The sequence below is a fragment of the Pinus tabuliformis genome, chromosome 7, assembly GCF_031772625.1.
Source record: "Pinus tabuliformis cultivar Carrire ecotype Pingquan chromosome 7, CPIR1, whole genome shotgun sequence".
NCBI classification, from domain to species: Eukaryota; Viridiplantae; Streptophyta; class Pinopsida; order Pinales; family Pinaceae; genus Pinus; species Pinus tabuliformis.
The window spans coordinates 817687800-817705298 of NC_142293.1; the positions used below are offsets into that span (position 1 = coordinate 817687800).

Consider the following 17499-nt stretch of genomic DNA (forward strand, 5'->3'; position numbering starts at 1 on the left):
GTAGATGCAACTCATTACAAGTCAATAATTGGAGCCCTTCTATACTTAACAACTACAAGACCCGACATAATGCAGGCAGTAGGAATGGTGGGAAGATTTCAATCTGCTCCCAAACAATCCCACTTATTAGCTGTAAAAGGAATTCTCAGATATCTGAAAGGAACTCCTAATTTCTGTCTTTGGTACCCTAAGAGCTCAACACTGACTGTAACTGCATACACCGATGCTGATTGGGCTGGAAGTGTAGATGATTAGAAAAGTACTAGTGGAAATGCGTTCTTCCTAGGAGTCTGTTTAGTATCCTGCCTTAGCAAAAAACGGTCATCCATATCATTATCCACAGCCAAAGCGGTTATATAGCTGCAACAGACTGTTGTACTCAAATACTATGGATGAAGGAAGCTATAAAAGATGTCAACATAGGTACAGATCAACCGATTACCATCTATTGTGACAACACAAGTGCTATCAGTCTCAGCAAAAATCCAGTGATGCACTCAAGGACCAAACATATACCAATCAAGTATCATTTCCTTCGTGAACAAGTAGTTGAACAAAACATCGTCTTGGAATATATCAGTACTAAGGAGCAGATAGCTGATATTTTCACAAAACCTCTTCCTAGAGAGGCATTTGAACATCTGCGTCAAAAGATGGGGGTTATCTCTTTAATATCACTCAAGTTCATTCATAAAGAGGTTGCAGGATAGGGGGAGCAGTTCTACAGGGGGAGCAGTTCGACAGTGGGAGTCCGTGTGCATTCCTTTGCCATTGATGTCAAAGGGGGAGAGCGGAAGAATATTGCCATCAACAACAAAGGGGGAGATTGTTGACACAAATTTTCATTAATGTAAATATGGCAATATTCGAGGAGCCATAGGAAGCAAACAGAGCCATCGGAGCAATGGAGGAAGTAAACAGAGCTATCGGGAGCTATCGGAGCAATGTATGCCACAAAAGGGTCATATGCATGCAAATGAGCTATCGGGAGCCATATATGCCATAGATTACACTATCGGGAGCTATCAAAGGAGCAAAGGATGCATTATCACTATCGGAGGCATAAACCCTATATATGCGCTCTTAACACTATTGGGGGCAGAAAGACTTAGTTATATGGCAAATACACTATCGGAGAGGAGAAGGTTATGTATATAGGTGCATATATACATATGTATCAACAATGTGATAATCGGTGGTTCGGCTATGTGCCATTACCCCAAACCCCCGACTGCGATATCTATATGTATATTATACAACTGCAATACATGCGAACCTGCTGCAACATTGTGCTATGGCTTAATGCTATATCGCATCCGCCCATCGCAATAATACACAAAGGGCTGTCACTCCCCCGAGCGCCGACTGCGATGTATGTCATGGACCTGATGGTCCGATTGTAACATAACTCAATTATATATCGCATCGGTAGGAGGATCGGCCCGTCGGCCATCGACGATGTCATGGGGTCAATATATAAAGGATCCCCAGAAGCCTCGCTTTGCTGATTGCGATTGCACAGCTGGACCCAATGGGTTTTATAAACCCGACTGTATAAACCTTGAGTTCCGTGCATAAAGCTTTTTCAATGTATTGGCAGGTTTCAATGTAAAGACCAAAATACAAAGGAAAAGCCCCGGAAGCCTTGATCGCCGATTGCGATTTATGTAGCAGATCCGATACAGGAATAGTTGCGGGTGAAATATATTTGAAGTCCGCCCTTTAGAGTTTCCGTCGCATTTTTTCTCATATTTCCTATGTAATTGAATATTTGTCGTGCACGGGGTTTGGAGGAAAAAATACATTAAGGAATGCTCCTGATAGTTCTGGAGGCTAAACTAAAGTTGATTGCAATTGCAATTGGGACATGGCATGTCCGTTAAACAATGTTGCCTCTGTGTGTGCTTGTTATCATTGAAAAAACGAGGCTCTATTACAGTTTTAAAACATAGCGACTGAAAAGCCAAGAAGATGAATGGAAAGCGAGCGCAGAGGAAACCGAAAAGCCAAATCAATGGAGAAGAGGGAAGCCAAAGGACAAGCCAGCGCAGAGGAAGCTGAAGCAAGCATGGAAGAAGTTGAAGAGTCAGTGGGAAGTGGAAACGAATAGTCAGAGGCATCACGAATACAAACACAGAAAAACAAGGAAGTGTGTGTGTGAATAATGAGTTTGAGAGGAAGCTGAAGTGGAGGCAGAGGGAGCAGAGGCAGGAGAGACAAGAGAAGCAGGAGGACAGGAGTGAAGCGGAAGCTCAAGAGGTTTGGGACTAGAGAACTACAGAAAACCAGTTTATACCAGGTTTGGGTTGGAGCCCACAGGGTTGGAGCCTCAGAACTGAAAGGACTGGAATCCTTGGGAGTTGGTGCTCCTAAGTGCAGAACTATTGCCTTGGAAGAACAGAGTTGGTGCTCTGGAGGTTGGAGCCTCACAAAAGTCCAAGTTGGTGCTTGGCAACTGATTACAACCAGTTATATATTGTATTTATTTCATTTCACTATTTGTGTTCATAAAAGCAATTATTTCAACTATCCATTTCTGTGTTCCATATATATATGTCTTGGTGATAAAAAGAACAATTAATAGGAAACACTGATTCACCCCCCCTCTCAATATTTCCAAGAGCTTCTTCTTCGCCATTAAAGCAAGATCTGAACTCTAGGGTTTCAGAGTTATCCACCTTTCTTCCTCTTGCATCAGTATCCCTGTCAATTCTTCAAATTTGAGGGCTTTCTCTCGCGCATTCAAGCCTATGATAATCATGACGAGATTAGTGTTTGACATTGTCTCCCCTATGTTGTCCAGCTTATCTCTGAGCTCCTTGATTTGAGAGATGAACACAACCACTCATTCATTCTCCTCCATTTTAATGGAGAGAATCTTGCTCTTTAGAAACAACAAGCGATTTGTGTTTTTGATCTTGTACAGGTCCTTGAGAGTTGTCCAGATGTCATTTGTTGATTTACATTCTCGGATGTGAGGGATAATACAATCTTTCACTGACAATTTTAACAACACTTTTTCTTTATTCTCCCTCTTTTCTCAGTCCTGGATTGTTGTTGTTGTTCTGCCTGTAGCTATGGTCGGCTTCAATTCATCATCATTTGCAATCGCCCATGCGTTTCTCCCCTCAAGCGGGGTCTACAACTTGGATTTCCAATTATAATAATTGGATCCATTGAGCTTATTTCTCTCATTCAAGTATGCCTCTGCCATCTGATTATTCATCTTGACAGATCTACCTCAAAATACTTTCATCCTCTAGCAAAAAAACGGATCTATGTCCAGATCCAAATGCACAAATCCTTTTTAAGGATATAGAAACGCCTTTTTTTTGTATGAGCCCCTTTCATATGGGAGCCCCAAAAGAGACACAGAACCCTCTTTTCCCTTAAAAAAAACACTAAAATAAAAAAAAAAACGATTCCAACAATACCTTCAGTTTTAATGCCTCCTCTTCTCAACATAGATGCCTCAAGGCTTCTGCTCCATTAAGTGTTGCTCAGAGGAAACAAACGCGGCCACAGAACTTGTGGGATGTTTTGAGGGCTGAAATTGCTGCCAACGAAGCAGCAACAACGCCTACCAACGTCGTCGGCTCGACCTATCTATTGCTACGACCTGCTCAGCAGTCCAGCCCTCAACCTTTGTTGCACCGATCTGCTACGTTGAAACCCCTCTACTCCAATCTCCAGATCCAGGTTAAGATCACAACTCAACGTCCAGGGAAAACATGATAACAAAGCACCGTTTCTCCAACATATATGTAGCTCAATCTCGTTGATGCTTGATCCAGGTTTTCAGCACCAATTTTTCCATTGGAGTCAATCCTCCTCCATGTCGGGCCACCAATCAGCCTTCAAAAAAAGCACTTTTTTCTGCGCTTGGATCCCAACAGTCACACCACCACTGTTACACCATGGCATCCATCCATGTTTCTGTTGCTCTCAGTTGAACGGACTTTGCCGGGGATTTACCTCAGTGATCTCTCACGATCTAAGTTCATGCATTGGACTTCTCCAAGCTGATAAGATCTCTCACAATCCAAGTTGTAGAGGACGTGTTATATCCACAGATCCACCGAAGAGCAACAGACTTCACTGATGCAAGCCGCTCTACACATGTCGCTCTAATTCTCCTGGATGATCGATGCTGCTACGAGCCACGATGCTCACTGACGCCACAGATTCACATCCACCATGCCAAGAACGCGCGGTCAATGGGCCAACTCAACATGTAGCCAGCCTCCATGTGGACACAGAGCAACGCTTCTTCTCCGTTTAATTCCGCGTTGATGGCTCGCGTTGCGGGGAATTGGTGTAAGGAATGACTGAACAACACGTTTTTCCCTCATAATCATGCATTGATCACAACATAGGGCAACACATCTGTTAAAGCAAACAACACGCTGATCTGTTTATCCTCAGAGAAGAAAAATATCTCTCGCCCTATACCTCAACACTTCACCTCCTCGCCACGAGGCCTCCTTCGTATTAGCCACTAAGGGCCACACTTCTCCGGTTAGGCACCTGCTCAATCACCAAATCACATTGGCTTTGACTCAACTCAACCCTAATGCTCTGATACCATGTTAAAAATGGAAGACATTAAATATATTCATCAAACTGAGCATCTCATAGGTGAGGAGCTTCACGTGGACACTGCCTCTAGCAGAATGCTCTACACATTCATCATTAATCATCATGAATAAATAATTTGCATGCAAGTAGGAGGGTTAGAACAACCACCTAGAATGTAGGGACTAATTCCTAATCTAAATCTCACACATAACTAATAAATGGAGTCTCTCCAATAATACATTTCTCCATTAATTTCAACAATATCCAACGGCTCAACCATAGAACCTAACCTCAAGAGTGTAGAGTGTCCAAAAATTTGAACTCGTAACTTTTTAATAATAAATATACCTAGACTTACTAAACCTCGAGAGTGTAGAGTGTCCAAAAATTTAAACTCGTAACTTCTTAATAATATATATACTTAGATAGACCTGATTCTTAACGAAAAACGCTCTGCAACCCTACGAATGACTGAGCGCCTGCCGCCATCTCTGAACCCTACTACCTGCTCGCCTTTGGCAGAGACCGTCAAGCCGTCAGTATCCTACTGAAGGCTCTCCATGATGCCGCCTGCAGGAGGGGTGGGCTCTGCCCCCCCTCCTTTGAAAGACTCTGCCGCCGCTGGTGGAAAAAAGAACAGTATTCCGCTGCCTAATCCTGACACGAACAGTGAAAATGAGCACGAAGTACAGAAGACCACTGAGCAGGAGACTCCTGCAGATCAGACTGCAGCTACAGACACAGCAAATGAAAAGGGGCAAAATGCCTCTTCGTCACAGCCAAAGGCGACCTCGGCTACATGCATCCCCAAGTCGACGGAGCGCATCAGGATCGAACTGCCTAGTCATCGAATCAATGGCGAAATACAGTACATGCAGGACCATGCACTGATAGGCAAATTCTTGGGTTTCTGGCCGACAGAAAAAGCTCTGAATGGATGGATTGAATCAAAGTGGAAACCAAAGGGCCAAGTCACACTGCAACTGGGCCCAAAAGGCTTCTTCACAGCCATATTTAACTGCCTGGAGGACAAAACCAAGGTATTCGAGGGAGGCCCATATTTTTTCAACTCATCAGGACTGTACCTCACAGAATGGAAGCCACGATTTGACCCAAACAGAGAAGATTTCAGTTGGGCTCCAGTATGGATCAGAATGTACGGGCTCCCTGTGGAATACTGGAAGGAAGAAACGCTCGCAGACATTGGAAACCGACTGGGAACCTTCATCAAAGTTGCTGAAGAAACAAAGAAGCGCAAATATACTTCCTATGCACGGATCTGCGTCAAAATGCACCTTGCCAAGACTCTGGCAGAATCGGTAAGTCTCTTTCATGAGGATTTTGAATGGGAACAAACCCTTGATTATGAGCACATTCCTTTTCGTTGTCGTAAATGCCATGCTCATGGACACCTGTTTAGGGATTGCCCTCTTAATCAACAAACCAAAGCCTTTACTTCAGAAACTCAGACTGACTCGGAAGGTTTCACCTTCATCCCCAACCGCCGCCGGCATTCTAAGAAGAATCAGGCTGTCCCTGATTTCTCTGTAAGATTAGACTCTCGGAACCAGTTTTCACCTCTGGCCAACCAAGATCCTTCCAGTGGAGCGCCTCTCGACTCTGACTCTCAGCCATCTTCATCCCTTAAACTCCACGCTCCTAAGCCCCCAGTCAAACCCAGCGCTGTTCAATCTCCCCTCTCTCCTTCTGAAGATATTCCAAAGGCAGTTTCTGATATCATTGATTCATCCGCTGACAAAGGGAAATCCAAATTAGATCCCACTCAACTGGCATCTGACATGGATATGGATGCAGCATTAGCACTTAGCTTACAAAATACCATAGCGGAAGAGGAACAAAATGCCCCTAGCAACATGGAACAGGATCCGGAGAACATCATCCTAGAGGGATTAGACATTTTCAAACTTGAAGTCGCCTGCAAGCAAAAAGATTACAATATTATTCCTCCATGGCAAATAGACCGGCTGGAAGGAGTCCTAGCCAAGGTACAACACAACAAGCATCTAGGCATACAGGGAGGCAGTCCATGGGATATCAAAAAAAGTCTCAAAGAAAACAAGAGGAGAGGGCGCAAAACTGACCTGCAGAGGACCATTGCAGTAGGGGAATTGCTGGTGGAATCAGGAAGATTCCCCAAGCTGACCAAGTTTTACAAACCTGCATCCCACTTACCATGAAGCTCATCTCCTGGAATGTGAGAGGGCTCAACAGCCCCTCAAAAATTAGGATGATCAAGAACTTGATTCAACAAGAAAAACCCTCTATCGTTTTTCTTCAAGAAACCAAAAAAAGCACAATAGCCATGGACAAAGTAAGAAATAAGATATGGGCTGGTAGCAGCTCAATGTCAGTAGACTCTTCAGGGGCCTCTGGAGGTCTTTCTATTCTGTGGAACCCACAGATTCTCAATCTTTACGACTTCCATGCCACCCATTTTCTCATTCAAGCCTCCTTTCATCTCATTGGAACCAACATCCACGGGCATCTTTCCAATGTTTACTTTCCACAAAGCATTCAGCAAAAATTAGATCTGCTAAACACGATTTCTAGTTTAAATGAGCACCGAGAATTCCCGCTCTGGATTAGTGGAGGTGACTTCAACATCATTCAGTCACTGGAGGAGAAAACAGGGGGAAGAACAAGACTAGAAAACGACAGCAAAGGACTCAGTAACTTTATACAGGACAACCACTTAATGGATATTCCGACCACCAATGGGATTTTCACCTGGACTAACAAGCGCAATGGGGTCAATCATATTGCCTCTCGGCTTGACAGGTTCCTACTCTCAGACAACGCAATACATCTAGGCGGCGACTTCAATGCTTCAATTCTGCCCCACGGAGGTTCGGACCATTGGCCCATCGTGCTTCATTGGTCTCGGCCCGGTACAAGAAGTAATAGGCCCTTCCGCTTTGAAGCGTTTTGGTTTACCAACGCAAAGTTCAGGCAGGTTGTTGAGGAGGCATGGAAGTCTTATAGGCCATCCGCAGGAGCCAAAATGTATCAATTCCAGCTAAAGCTGAAAAACCTAAAGCAAGTACTCAAGAACTGGAACAAAACTCAATTTGGCAACATTCATGAGGATCGACAAAGGTTGGAAAAGCAAATGGAAGCTCTACAGCAAGAAATCATCAAAGAAGGACGCACGGAGGAGCAATCCCAAAATGAGCAAACACTCTGGAATAGATTAGAAGAACGGAGAAAGCAAGAAGAAATACTTTGGCGACAGAAATCACGAATCAGCTGGTTGAAAGAGGGTGAAAAGAATACAAAATTTTTTCATAGAACAGCTATACAAAGGCGCATGCATAATAACATCACATTTATCAACAACCCTCAAGGAGAGCGAATTGAAGCCCATGAAGACATGGAAAAGGAATTCACACATTACTTTCAAGACATCCTCAAAGAGCCGGAAGGAAACAAGGAAGCAGAAATCAGAGCTATCACACAGCATATTCCCAGAATAGTAACAGATGAGCACAATATCAAATTACTTCAGCCCACCTCCCTGAAAGAAATTGAGGAAGCAATGAACCAGCTCAAGGACGGCAAAGCCCCGGGGCCAGACGGCTTTACTGCCAATTTCTACCATGAATTCTGGGAGTTAATTAAAGAAGAAGTATGGGAGTTGGTGGAAGAATCAAGAAGCATGCACTGGATTCTGCCAGCCCTCAATACCACTTTCATTGCTCTAGTTCCCAAATGTGCGGAACCAAGCAAGCCGGAAAGCTTTCGACCCATTGCTTTATGCAATGTCATATACAAGCTTATCTCTAAGGTCATCGCAAACCGGCTTAAACCACTCTTACCCTTGCTCATTTCACCGGAACAAACAGGTTATGTGGAAGGGAGGCAGATTATGGATGGCATCGTCTTATCAAATGAGGTGATTCACTCTCTCAAGATACTAAAAAAGCCAGGTATGCTTCTAAAACTAGATCTATCCAAAGCTTTTGACAAGCTCAGTTGGAATTATATTCAAAAAATGCTCATAGCTTTTGGCTTTAGTCACACTTGGACAAGATGGATTTACAACTTAATCTCCTCTCCCAGCTTTTCTGTTTTGTTAAATGGTTCTCCATCTCTTCCTTTTAGGCCTTCAAGGGGTATAAGACAAGGGGACCCCCTGTCGCCTTTCCTCTTCGTTCTTATGGCAGAGGGGCTAGGCAGACTGTTGAAGGCTGCCGTCTCTTCTCAAATGCTCAAAGGCATCTCTGTTCATGGCCTTCCTCCCCAATCCCACCAACAATTTGTTGACGACACCATGCTCTTTGGACACCCATCCTCGCAAGAAGCCTCCGTCTTCAAGTCTCTGCTTTCCATTTTTTCCAAAGCGTCAGGCACCTCCATCAATGCGTCGAAATCCCAGCTATATTTCTTTAATACTCCCCTCTCCACTCAAAGGAACATAGCTCGAATTTTGCAGTTTACTATTGCCAAACTTCCGTCGACCTACTTAGGGGCTCCTCTGGCTGCTGTGGCCATCAAACATTCCTCCTGGCAGTCTCTTTTAGATAAGCTTGAATCCAAGCTCACACTTTGGACCTTCCGCGCTCTCAACATCGCCAGCCGGCTTGTCCTGATCAAAGCGGTTCTTCAAGCAATGCCATTGTATCTTTTTTCTCTTCTGGCCGCCCCTAAATGGGTACTTAAATCTATTCGCAATCTCCAGCGAAATTTCCTCTGGGGGTCTTCAGGCCTGAACAGAAAATGGGCGCTCGTAAACTGGAAAGATGTTTGCAAACCCAAATCTGAAGGGGGACTGGGCCTACGAGACCCTTTGCAGAGCAATAATACTATGGGCGCACGCATGTGGTGGAATTGGATCACTAAGCCCAATGTTCCATGGGCCAAACTATGGCAGGCAAAATATGCTCCGGGCAGCCAATGGAATGATCTAATCAGAATCAACTCCACCACTCAGGGATCACCTATGTGGAACGCAGCCAAACCTCACAGCAAATTCATTCAAGAGCATAGCTTCTGGGAGATTCACTCAGGTACTACAGCAAGATTTTGGGAGGACTCGTGGCAGCAGCTCCCCAAGCTGGCCACAGTTTTTCACAAGCCTCTCTGGCAAGAGCAGATGAAGCATGCACAGCTCACTCAAGTCAATCAATTTTGGCAACCGACGGCAAACACCGACTTCAGAATCTGGAAAAAAGCCAATCTCTGGCAAAGTAATTGGCAAGGAGAGACATATGAGGACATAGAGAGAGAATTATCATTCAGGAAAATTCGACACTCTGCTCTACAGGATCGCCTCAGATGGGGCCATCAGCATAAAGGCACATTTACTACTAAAGAAGCCCATCAGCTCAGATACACTGGAGACCAGCTCAACAAGGACAGGATCTGGGAAAAGATATGGCAACCAGGAATATGGCCCAAAATCTCCACTTTCCTATGGCTGCTCAGTAAGAGAAGAGTGCTCACTTGGGACAACCTGCTAAAGCGTGGATTCGTGGGGCCTTCTAGATGCCCGAACTGCAACATTAACTCTGAGACAATTGGGCATCTCATGGAAACTTGCCCACTCGCTGAGCAAATTTGGAGGAAAGCTGAGAGTTGTAACATGAGATCAGAGACCAGAACAGAAGACATAGCGGAAAACTTAAGGAAATGGGCTCCCTCCCCTTTCAAAAGTCAGCTTCTCAACTTTCTGTGGAGACTCTTACCAGGATTCATATACTGGATTCTCTGGAAAGAAAGAAACCACAGAATCTTCAACAACTCCTCCCGGCCCACTGAAACATTATGGCTAATCCTCATCAAACAGCTGCAAGAAACTCTAGCTCTCAAATCCTGGACAGATGAGGATATGCCAGATTCCCCTTTAGAATGTCGGATCCTGAAGTCCTGGAACTTAAACCTCTCAGTGATAAAGAAAGAAGGCACACGATCTTCCAACAGCAGCGCCTCTCCTTCAAGCTGGTCCCCTCCAGCTTATGCTTCCTTCAAGTTAAACTTTGATGGGGCAGCCAAAGGTAATCCGGGGCTCGCAGGTTATGGAGGACTCTTCCGAAATCACACAGGGGAAATTCTTCAGATCTTCTATGGCTCGCTAGGTAAAGATACGAATAATGTAGCTGAATTGGAAGGCTTATGGAGAGGCTTATGCCTTGCAGAGCAGAATAATTACTTCCCTTTGGAAGTAGAAGGAGACTCCTTAATCCTTATCAGCGCTGCCCAAAGAATCCAGGCGGGTACGTCGGCCATCAAGGTAGCCGCAAGCTGGCGACTATTAAGCAGGATGGAATTAATGGAGGAAATGCTACATACTCCCCAAAGTATAACATTCATGCATGTACGAAGAACAGCGAATAAGGTGGCTGATAGATTAGCCAACCAAGGTGCTTCCCAGAGCATACCTTACTTTGTAGGCTCTCTGGACAACTCAGAAGATGACAAGCTCAACAATGACTGCATCTCACTGGCGAAGAAGGATTTCAACATCCCGGATGCGGGTGCATAGGGGCTCGGTGAATGGCACGCGCCATCACGTGGGCAGGTGGCTCGCTCACGGAAGACGGTGGTACCACGCGAAGCGGGACTTTATTCCGCTTGCAGGCAGAGGAATTAAGGCATCATTGCCTGTCCATTCGGCTCGAGGGAAGGTCTTGGACTTCGATGCAGCGATGAGGTTAAAGCTGCGTAAGATGGAGGTGCAAAAGAGTATGAGGGAGCACAACAATGAAACCTTGCTCCGCTCAGACAGAACTGGGAATGACGATTTGAGAGGAGAGCCGCTGGTTTGCAAGCCTGTTGTGAATTATTGGTGCTGGAGTTGGTTCGTGCCACTGGTGTCGATTCTGGGCGTTGGGGTCGGAACGGGGCGCTGGTGCGGGTTCATAGTGCTGGTTTCAATTCTGGTAGCTGTAGAAGTTCAGAGTGTTTGTGCTGGAAAGGGCGCAGTCATGTCGAGAGCAAGACCACGAATGGGTTGCCAAAGAGGGGGAATTCAGGGCAGGGCTCCCCCGCAGGATGATTACTATTCGCCCTCTTCCTCCCTCGAGGTCACTTCGCGGCCACAAAGACTTCAGGGCAGCATTGAGGAAGAGAGGGGGCAGCATGGCAGCAGCCCAAATTCTGAAGAGGGGCAGCGGGAGCTCCCCATGCTCAGGTATAGGCTCCCCTGCCCGCAAGTCAATTCTACTTTGGTCGTTTCGATTGCTGTCGAGCCTGGAGTCACGCAAAATGTGGAGATTGAGCCTCTGCCGGAAGGGCAGCGCTCCAGCAGGGAGCAATCCCCCATTGCATGCCCGCCGGTTGGAACAGGAGCAGGTTGGTCGACTTATGGTCGAGATCCCGGGCCGAGTTGGATGGCGTCTGGGCGTGACCGCGTGCTGGATCTTGAGCGCCCTACTATCAACCATGCACCGGATGCTGGCCCTTCCACGCAAGCTGAACATGCTGGTCCGAGCAGCCCAGCCCGTGAGGGTAGCCATGATGCGGTCAACCAGCTTTCAGATTCAGAGGATGTGCTCTGTTTTGGGTGTCGAATTGCAGAGGAGCCCCAGACTACTGAGGATGACTGAACTCGCCTCGGTATTCTCTGTTCTTTTTGTTGGGATCTTGATGTGTTTCTCGGCTATGAGGCGGCATTATATTTGTCAATGTGTCGATTGTAAATGTTCAGGTGTTAACCGTAATGGTTCAAGTGTCTTTGGCTATGGGTCCACATGTCTGTTTGTCTTTGTCCATCCATGTATGTGTCAATCCAAGGCCCTGGTGTCTTGGAGTCGTTTCAGTCACTTTATGTTATGTCTCTGTGTCGGCAATGTTCCAGCTACAATTCCAATTTTGAATCCTTTCAATTTTGGAGCTGATGACAGGGCAAGGCAAGGGCTGACAGGCAAATTCTCTTAGCCTTGCCCTTTGTACACTATTTTGTATTTTTGACTTGTACGATAAATAGAATTAAGCATATTCAGAAAAAAATAATAATATATATACTTAGACTTATTTTATTTAAAAAAGAATATGAAATTCAATTCCCAAATAAATAAATAAATGTGATTCGTAATAATAACATTTTTATGATAGAAAAATTTTAACATATTTGCAATTGTGTTAATAATAAAACAAGAACGTCCTTTTAATGGAAATAAGTTCGTTTTCAAATTAAAACTATGAATTAATGGAAATGGTATCTTTAACGATTCATAGAATCACTGATATAAAATTTAAATTAAGTTATTAAATTATTATTCAAAAATAAAAATAAAAATAAATTAAAACAAAAATAATAATAAAATTAAATACAAAAAATTTCAAAAAAAAAAAAATCTAAAAAATAAATAAATGTAACAAATAAGAAACAAATTTAAAAATACATATATAAAACATTTAGAAACTAAATTCTTAATAAATAAAAAAAGCTAAATTTTTATACATATATAACATACTAATTTTGGATTTATCAAGTTTTTATAGGGATCAAATTTCTTTCCAATTTATCCAATTTAAAAGAGGTTTGTATCTCAAGAAATTTGGATCTACCAAACTTCTAGAGAGATCAAATATTTTTTCATTTTAAAAGAAGTTTGCACCTTGGTAAATTTAGGATTAAGATGGATCTAGACTAATTTAATTATTAATTATAATAATTATTAATATATATATTTATTTTTTTTAGTATGTAATTGGATAGAATCAAAATGTTTTACTAATAATTATAATTATTATTTTATTTTTAATTTTATTTAATTTGATGGAGATAAAATGTTTAAAAGTATAGCGTAAAACAAAACCTTACATCCCATATAACTTAATAATTCATTAAATAAAATTCAAAATTAAAAACCAATTTTAAAATTTAATATATTTTAATATAATAAAAAACAAAATATTATAATTTTAATAATAATAATATAATTTTAAAATCATAAATCAAGTCAATATACAATCCAAAAAAATTACTGTATTTTGTTATTTGTTATTTTAGTTATGGAGATCAATCTCTGAAACAGAATTATACACTTGTCTACCTCAAAATTGGTTTGTCTTTATTTAAGAAAAACACTATCACGAATGTGCATGGGATATTATTAATTCGTGAAAAATTAATAATCGATTTAATGCTCAAAAGGTTAGAAACAGATAACTTTATAGATTTTTTAATTTTTAGGAAATCTAATTAATATTAAGTGAAATCAATGATTTGATTTTGATTATATAAAATATATTTTTAAAATATTTTAGAATTTACAATTAAAATATATTTAAATTTAGAAAAATTAATAATAAAAAACAGAAATCATATTTATATATTATAAGCAAAGTTAAAAAATTAAATTGCAAATTTTAAAATATTCCATAATTTTAACCAACATTGTTAAAATTAAACCATATTCACATTGATTAAATTTTTTAAATATTCTACGACATATGCAATAGACATCGCCAATCCTATGCGTGAGCGATAAGTCACTGTGCAGAGTCGCCGTGAGAGTGCAAAGTCGCTGCAGCATCGAGCTGTAAGAAAGGTCCAGCCACCATCCACGGAGAATATCAGTATAAAGCTACAACCGCTAAGTGTTTAAGGAGCTTCCATTTCGGAGAGCCTCTCGTGCAACCGTGAGGCAGAGGAGTCGATGCAATAATACAGCCGCCATGAACCAGCACCGTCAGCCTGTTGAAGAATTCATAAGTAATTCGTTTTTTGGGAATTCAAAGAAGCAGCAATGTCAGTCTGTTGAAGAATTCGGAAGTAATTCGTTTTCTAGAAAGTCAAAGCAGCGCCGTGAGTGACATCATTAATTTTTTTAATTTAAAATGCCGAGTTTTATTAATTGTTGAAAGGTATTAAAACAAAATTATTTGGAGGCACGTTGCATATAGAGTTCATGATGTTCGATTTTTTTTTTATAGTGGTGGAATATTAAAAAAATGGTGCTTTTAAAAGGTCAAAGTGGAATTTAAAAGAGATGGTTTGAAAAGTAAGAGGCCTCGTTATTCCAGTTTGAAAACTCTTGAAAAAAATGTTTGAATTATTAGAAAGCATTAATTGCAGCAAGAGGGTTTTGTGCGGAAGGAAGATAATTTTTTAAAGGTTTTTTTATATGAAAAAAAACAAATTGCAGCAAGAGGGTTTTCTGCGGAAGGAAGATAATTTTTTAAAGGTTTTTTTATATGAAAAAAAACAAAGATACATGGTATAAATATTTTGTTTGGAAGGGTTTTTGGAAGAGAATTTAGGGATTTGTAAAGTTTATTAGTTTACAAAAATATTTTGGCATTTTGTTAAGCATTACAGTTTTTTGGGTGAAGATTGTGCTTTATAGGGGGCATATTGAAAATCATATTTTATTTCGGGGGCGATATGGAAAATAGCCTCATGCAATCATAAAAGAAACTATAAAACAGAGGAAAAGACCGTAGTCATGAGTCGCAAAGCGCGACTGAAGCATATTAAGAAAATAAATCGAAAAGAAGAGGCAAAGATGATTTCCGTAGTTAGAGAGGTTCAGGTGGTAGCTGAGGAAATGAGAAGTCTAGCAGAAAACAAAGAAGAAATCAAGGGTGATTGGTGTAGCTTCAATCTGCTACCACCTCCTATGTTTACAGGTAAATATTTTGATCATTGGGTTATCAAGATTTTAACTTTTCTTCAAGCTAAAGAGTTAATTTTGTACAAGTCTAATAACCCATATGATAAAGTATGTGTTGCTTTAACATTGAATTTTATAAAATAGACATTGGATGAGAAACGTTTGTGCAAGGTAGAAAAAGCTACAACTTCCAAGGAAGCATGGAAGATCTTGGAAGTAGAGTTTGGCACAAAAGAGAGTGACATGAAATAACAGGTTATGTCACAAGAAAGGAAGTCAGCCACAGATCTGAGAGTAGATGAGCAAGACTCTGAAAGGAAAATAGAACTTGGAGAATCCTACTTACAATTGGATGATGGTTGTCAAGACCATACAATTGAAACCCATTATGAAAGCATGCATATGGATGAAGAAGATGCAACAAAGATTGCAGAAAGAGAAGCAACAGCCTCTGTGTGTGAAGCAGAGCAAGAACAAATAAATGCTCACGGACTCCACTGTAATGTGGATGATGCAGATGATGGTGAATCCCACTGTGATGAGACACATGTGGATGATGACTGCAAAGTTAGATGTGAATTGGTGAATCCAACCGCAGCTAATGGATTTAGTGAAGTTGAAATTGTCAATGAAATTGACAATGAACACATGCATTCTCAGATATCCCACCATAGTGTGGATGAACATTATGTTAATGATATGTGTGGTTTTGTTTTTGAAACAAGGATGGATTTTGACAATATGGTAAGCACAATGTTTGATGAAGAATTGAAGGTTGACGCTGCCACTGTAGCAGCAAGATATGAAGAAGTTGGAATTGCTCATGAAGTAGTATGCCATCTAGCAGGAGTTGATGATCAAGAATAGGATAAAGTGATTGAAGAATTTTTTATGAGAATATCCACTAATAGCATAACAGTGGAAGACAACCTCCATGCAATTGAAAAGAAGGCAAATATAGAATAGGAAGCTCTCACCAAAGAGAGTCATATTAAATATGTTTTTAACATTGTTTTTGAATATGAACGTATTCAGAATAGCATGGTCGAAAAAGTTGAAAACAAGGTTTTTAATAAGTTTGATGCAGATTTGAAGCTCATTGAAGAATGGATTTGGAAACCAATAGAACAAATTGAAGTGATTCTTAAAGCAGTGGCTGGAATAAAAGAATTGAATGAAATGGTGAATAATGATCTTGAGTGTGCAGATTACAGAAAAAAGGTAGTAGTTCCTAATGATGAAAGTGAAAATAATGATATGGATGTTTCTGAAGACAATGATGAATGCATTGAAACCATTTTTCAGCAATGGAGTCAAGAAAATATAAGATTATGCTATTAAGAAATATGGTAGAAAGAAATTCAGGAATATGAAGCGCAAGAAGAAAAGAAAAGAAGGAAGTTTGAAGATCAGATGTTGCGGAAGCAGTCCATGGTTGAACGAATATTTGAAGAGGAAGGTGTAGAAGACAAGATGAAATTGTGTTTCAATGAAAATTCAAGAAAAGTCAAAGAAAATTTGCAACAACAACAAGTAAAGAAATATGAAGCCTACAACAAGAATCCACAATAGAGAATGAAGCAATTTTGAAGGTATAAAATTTGGAAAAAAAGAAAAAGAAAATGCAAAATTGTGAAAGTCTTGAGTCATTGTAAGCCTAGCTGAGACATAGACCAAGAGGCATGTTTCAACAATAATTTAGTCAATTCTATTGTAATCCTAGCAGGCATAGTTAAGTCATCTTTGAGTTATGTTGAGTCATACAGTCGTAATTAAGGGGGACTATTAGAAATTGTAATTACTCCAGCATGAGGAGTTGGCTAAAATTAGAGAGTCAATTAACTAAGTGTTGAGCATTGAGTGTGGATTGTTGAGTCAAGTTGAGTTAAGTGATAGACGACTTTTAGGGTGTGGTTGCATGTCAAGATATTTTAAGCAAGTCGCTAGTTGGAAAAGGTTAAATACCCTTTACCGGGATTATTGTAATTATCAAGTTTTGTGTGATCAATAGAAGAGTCGCAACTCATGTATTTGTGTTTGAATTTGTGTTTCGTCTCCTCTGCGTTTCCAACAAATTAACTAACTCAGAGTCATTTTCCTACGCAAGGCCACACAAATCCCATGATGCAGGTGGCCTTGAAACTTGCAGATGAGGGATTCTTTATCAATTTTGTGAATACAGATTACAACCATTCTCGCATAGAAGAGGCTAACAAGACCAGTTTGAGTAACCACACTATGATCTGCTTTGTGGCTGTCCCCAATGGCCTTCCCTCCAATGATACTCGCACTGACATTGCGAAGCTCTGTGATGTCATAGAAAACGTGATTGTCTCGTTTC

At 41.2% G+C, this 17499-nt stretch overlaps 1 protein-coding gene across 1 annotated transcript; it reads left to right on the top strand.

The window, feature by feature from the left end:
• Positions 1 to 6901: 6901 nt before the first annotated feature.
• On the top strand, positions 6902 to 12143 carry LOC149250102 (uncharacterized). The gene is made up of 2 exons (XM_089453552.1): positions 6902 to 11072; positions 11176 to 12143. Exons 1-2 carry the CDS (start codon positions 6902 to 6904, stop codon positions 12141 to 12143), a joined length of 5139 nt encoding a protein of 1712 aa, XP_089309678.1.
• The last annotated feature ends 5356 nt before the right edge of the window (positions 12144 to 17499 follow it).

Bases quoted from the DNA above. Each gene is read 5' to 3' on its own strand.
- LOC149250102 (XM_089453552.1), top strand. From the start codon at position 6,902: ATGGACAAAGTAAGAAATAAGATATGGGCTGGTAGCAGCTCAATGTCA. The intron at 11,073-11,175 runs GTGCATAGGGGC...TTCCGCTTGCAG, and splicing joins TTTCAACATCCCGGATGCGG to GCAGAGGAATTAAGGCATCA.